At 52.8% G+C, this 4,620-nt stretch overlaps 1 protein-coding gene across 1 annotated transcript; it reads right to left on the bottom strand.

The window, feature by feature from the left end:
• Positions 1-267: 267 nt before the first annotated feature.
• LOC123402554 (rho guanine nucleotide exchange factor 8-like) lies at positions 268-2,891 on the bottom strand. The gene is made up of 5 exons (XM_045096475.1): positions 2,240-2,891; positions 1,835-2,106; positions 1,682-1,756; positions 1,020-1,592; positions 268-944 (listed from the first exon to the last, which is right to left on the bottom strand). Exons 1-5 carry the CDS (start codon positions 2,442-2,444, stop codon positions 543-545), a joined length of 1,527 nt encoding a protein of 508 aa, XP_044952410.1. The 5' UTR covers positions 2,445-2,891; the 3' UTR covers positions 268-542.
• Between the last annotated feature and the right edge of the window lie 1,729 nt (positions 2,892-4,620).

Raw genomic sequence — 4,620 nt, 5'->3', positions numbered from 1 at the left:
CGACTCTAGAAATAATTACTAGTTTAAATCAAATCGATGAGTACAATGTGTTTGCCCGCTGGTAGCAAGTCGCAACCATACACATACCACAGAGTTGAGCGTCTCCCGTATCCCGGGGAGTAAATGAGAAGTACCTACAAAAATAGTAAATTCTAGTTTTTTGTGCGTGAAAAATCAGTAGCTATGTACATACAAGAGCTATCCCAGCAAAGCAAGAAGGTTCATGCATGCATATGTCGTGAGGAGAGCAAGGAGAGTAAAATCATGTGTAGCTGATCAAACCATCTTGTTCATTCGTCCCGTCCTCAAGAATTACTCGATCTACTGTGTGTGCGTATATGGTAGGGATGCACGAGTCTGATGGGATAGATCGAGCCGGTGATGATCGATCTCTGCACTTCAATATCGATCTCCAATACATACGATCGAGGTGCATTCCTCAGATATGTACATAGCCATGCCATCTTAGATAGATTGGTCTCCCGGTGTTGTTTTGATCGATTTGTGCTTGCTAGCTCTCTCGAGATGACAATGGCGGATGATCAGTGACGCGCGGAGGGGCTCCTTACGCCGCCGGCGAGGCTGTCCACGTAGGAGAACTTCTTGGGGGCGAGGCTTGGCGCCTTCTTGAGCAGCATGGCCTCGCCGGCCTCGTCTAGCGTGCCCTCTTCCTTCTTCCTCATGAGCTCGTCCTGGTCGAAGTGCCATCCCATGAAGTCGTAGAGCGTCATGGACGCTGGCGCCTCGTTGAGCTTCTCCAGCTCCTCCTTGGCGTCCAGCTTCCTTGGCGCGTTCATCTCCAGCTGCCTCCGCGCCGCCTCGCTCGCCGTCAGGTTGGTGGCCGCCGCGTCCGCACCCAGCACGTCCTCGATCCTCGACATCACGCTGTAGGCCAGGCTCTCTAGGACACGCGAGTAGCTCTCGAGGAGCGCGTAACCAACATCCTGTCAACGAACGATCACACGGCGCATCATGAATGACCGGGAAGAGACGCAAGTAGCTAGGTGTGTACTACGTACCCTGTTGTATTGGATCTTGGAGATGTCGAGCTGTGACTGTGGGGTGCCGGGGAACTGAAGCTTGAGGAGGTGGAGGATGGTCTCGGCGCGCTCCTCAAACTGCTCGCGCTTCTCGAAGCTAATGATGGAGCCCCATGAGGACTTGGTGTCCTTGGTCTGCATCTTGCGCTTCCAGATGATGGTGGAAGCCTCAATGCGGTTCTTGAGATCCAGCACCTTGTGCTCCGTCGACAGGTCCACCCCTTCCAAGAACTCGATCGGATCAAACTCCTCGTCGGTGATGCTCCGGTAGATGGCGTCGCCCAGGCTCGTCTTGCCCTTCTTTGGAAGCGACTCGATGTAGATCTCTGGGATCTCCATCTCCACCAGCACCTGCGCGTTGATGGCCATGGCGGCCTTGAGCACCTGGTTCACGCACTCTTTCTGGTACTGCAGCCACTTGCGGGTCACATCCGACAGGCCCTCCGCCGGTACCTTCACCGTCGGCATCCACCACTTGTCGTCGTCGCGCTTGTTGTCGCCGCCCTTCTCGTACCAGAACTCGGTTTGGTCCACGAAGTTGTCCATGTAACCCTGCCGCCACCAAACATTCAACGTGCAATCAATCCAATGTACTGTAGTAGAGTACTCGAAGGTAGTAAATGATTGGTAGCAGCGCTTACAATGAGCATGGCGTCCAGCTTGCGCAGAGCGGGGATGTTCATCTGCAGGTCGCGACGCTGCGCCGTCGACATGATCTGTGGAACCCACCCCAAGGTGTTATAACTTACAAGGATGGTTGTCAGATGGAATGGAAAGAAGGGCTTGTTAATTACCTCCATGGTAGTGCCGTTCTCGGCGGTTTGTCTTGTCGGAACAAACTCGACGATGTGGTCGGTGACGGACAGCAACCAGCCGACCTCCTTCTTCCATCGCTCCTTGGTGTCCGGCGCCATGGGTTCCAGCTTGCGGTGCTCCCCAAAGACGGAGGCGGCCAGGTTGGTGATGGCGTTGGACAGCGCTAGAGCCGACGACACGCCTTTCCCGGTCCCTGACATGTCCTCTCCAAGCAGCAGCTTCGCAAACCTCTCCTTCATCACGTCCAAATCTAACCAAACAAAACAAGCCAGCTGAATGGTTACTGGCACCTTAATTACTAATAATGAGGAGTACTAGAGAAAGCATTTAATTACGTGACATGGATGAACGAATCAATCAAATGTCAAAATTAACAGGCGTGCCTGTGGGTGGTCCGTCGCGCGCGAGACGGGAGCGAGGCGGCGTCCGGCCGTTGGGCAGCGGGGGAGCACCCCCGCCGCCATTGCCACCGGGCTCGTGCATCTCCGTGCCGCTTTTCGTACAGCTGTTGCTCTCTTGCTCCTCCTTCCGTAGGTGGTTGTGCGAGTTGCTCTTGTCAAGGCTGTGCCGCCGGAGGAACCGCACCATCACCCAGCCCACCGCCTCGAGCTTGGCGCGCAAGGCGTGGGCGCATTGGGCCCGGCGGTCGTGCACCGCCGCGGCTTCCCGGAAACCAGAGCAGCAAGGCGGCCGCCGCCTTGACGAAGAACAAGATGAGCAGCAGGCGGGCGCTAGCTACGGCGTCCTCTCCTTACCATGGAATGAACAACAACAACAAGAAGAGCCGCAATAATGCTCGTTGACCGATTTCGAATCAGACCCAAGAGGGGAGCAACAAACAAGACGAAAAGCAAAGAGAAGAAATCAAGAAACAACAACAGCGAGGCGCGGGGACATGTCGCGCACTACTACTAGGGCCGGCATTGTATTGTAGTACGTGGAGGATGGAGGGAGGGAGGGAGGTTAGCAGGTGGGTCCGGCCCCGAAAAAACTAAAAAGGGTCGCGGCGCCTACCTAATTTTAAGCAGGGCGCGAACGTGGGGTGGAGGGCAGGGTCGACCACGATTAAATCCTTCTTGCGCGCCGTTAAATTTCTATTTCTATGCATGGGTGGTCGACGTGGCATTGCCTTGTTTGGAGAGCCCGGGAAATGGGCAGAGACGAATGCTCCCGCCCACTCCTTGCCTTGCTCCGGGGATGTTTTTCTTTTCTTTATACTTGTATTGTAAGAAAAATGCGTGGCTAGACTTCATTCATTTGATTAGCTGTGCTTGTGACTGCCAATACATTAACAGAAATCGTCTAACCGACTACGCGACACATGTGGTAAGATATCCAAACAATTCAAACAAAAAAAATTCGACTCACTGGTAACTTTATCACTCACAAGCCCAGGTGGACAAGTCATATCCCGCTGGCAAACTGTAACTTAGGCCAACTCCAACGCACGACCCTAAATGAACATCCGCTTAGTGCGGATTCGATCTGTTTGCGGCGGGCAATGGGGTCCTAGCCGGGCCTTTTTTGGGATACGGTAGTCCTGCGCCCAACGCACGGACACATTCTTTGGTCGCATCATGTCCGTCTCCTTTTTCAAACGCAAATATTTCATGCAAGCAACCCTAGTTTACGCCGGCAACACAACCAGTCTGCACGACCTCGCCGGCAACACAACCAGCCTTCAAAATGAATAATTTTGTCACCGGCAACACAGCCAACGGCCGACACCCATGCCAGCCTCCAAAAAGAACGGCCACGGCCGAATAGGCAACCTAGTTCAGGCCGTCGGCGTCGAGCATCTCCTTCTGCAAGGCCTCGAACCAACTCCTCATCTTCTCGCTCATCTTGCTCAAGTCGACGCTCATGATCGCTAGCGCCACCTCCTTTGCTTTGGTTGAGGCATTGGTGGCCTCGATCTCGGGCTGCCTCTGCCGGGACGCCTCCTCCATGTCGATCTTCCTCTTCTTAGCAGCCTTCTCCATCTCAAACTTCTTTGTTTGAAGCTCCAGGTATTGCTTCATTTGCTCCTCCTTGCCTTGTCGCTTTTTCTCCTCCCTCGCTTCCTTTTGAGACATCATGTCGTGCAAAGTTTCATGCAAGGCAAAGGATGCCGCATCACGCTTGTCGTCCATCTTGGAGTTGGTCTTGCCCCTCATCCTCTTCAATGCCCCACCATCTCCACCTCCGGCCAGTGCGGCCGTCTTCTTGACTCTCTTCCTTTGAAGTTCGCGGTATTGATTATTGAACTTAGGGAAATTGTTGATGATCCTCGAACAATGCAGAAGAGTGAATGGCTTGTCATTGTTTCGGGCCTTGAATGCTTCCAAAGATTGAAATGCATGCATGATCAACAACAATTGGACATGCAAACATGAATAAGGCCGAAGTCACGACTGTAGAAACGAAAGATAAGAGACCGTACCAAGTTTCCAACACCGAAACCACTCACGGGACGTGCTTCAACGCTCTCAAGTGTGGCACAATACTTGTTGCCTTCTTGTTGGATGAACAATCACCTCTTTTGAATCAAGGTGATGCCACGTTTGATTGTAAAAATGGTAGGGCGGAAACAACTTTGTTTCATGGAATGTTTTGTGAATTCTTGTCCAAAAAACGAGTCCCTTTTGTTGCGCACCGATCCTCGGATCTTGGACAACCTTCATCCAATTTTCGCACATCAACTTGTCCTCTTTTTCTGAGTATGATCCAGTACAGATGATCTTCTTCCTCTTTTGTGCTTCCGCTCTTTGGGTGAGCTCGTCGA

Source organism: Hordeum vulgare, chromosome 6H (genome assembly GCF_904849725.1).
Source record: "Hordeum vulgare subsp. vulgare chromosome 6H, MorexV3_pseudomolecules_assembly, whole genome shotgun sequence".
Classification (NCBI taxonomy): Eukaryota; Viridiplantae; Streptophyta; class Magnoliopsida; order Poales; family Poaceae; genus Hordeum; species Hordeum vulgare.
Note: the sequence above shows the minus strand (reverse complement) of the source record. Positions and strands in the feature narration are given on the sequence as shown.

Coding starts and splice junctions, on each gene's coding strand:
- LOC123402554 (XM_045096475.1), bottom strand. CDS start 2,444: ATGGTGCGGTTCCTCCGGCGGCACAGCCTTGACAAGAGCAACTCGCAC. Junction 1,757..1,834: donor AGAACGGCACTACCATGGAG/GTAATTAACAAG, acceptor TGGGTTCCACAG/ATCATGTCGACGGCGCAGCG. Junction 945..1,019: donor CCAAGATCCAATACAACAGG/GTACGTAGTACA, acceptor GTTCGTTGACAG/GATGTTGGTTACGCGCTCCT.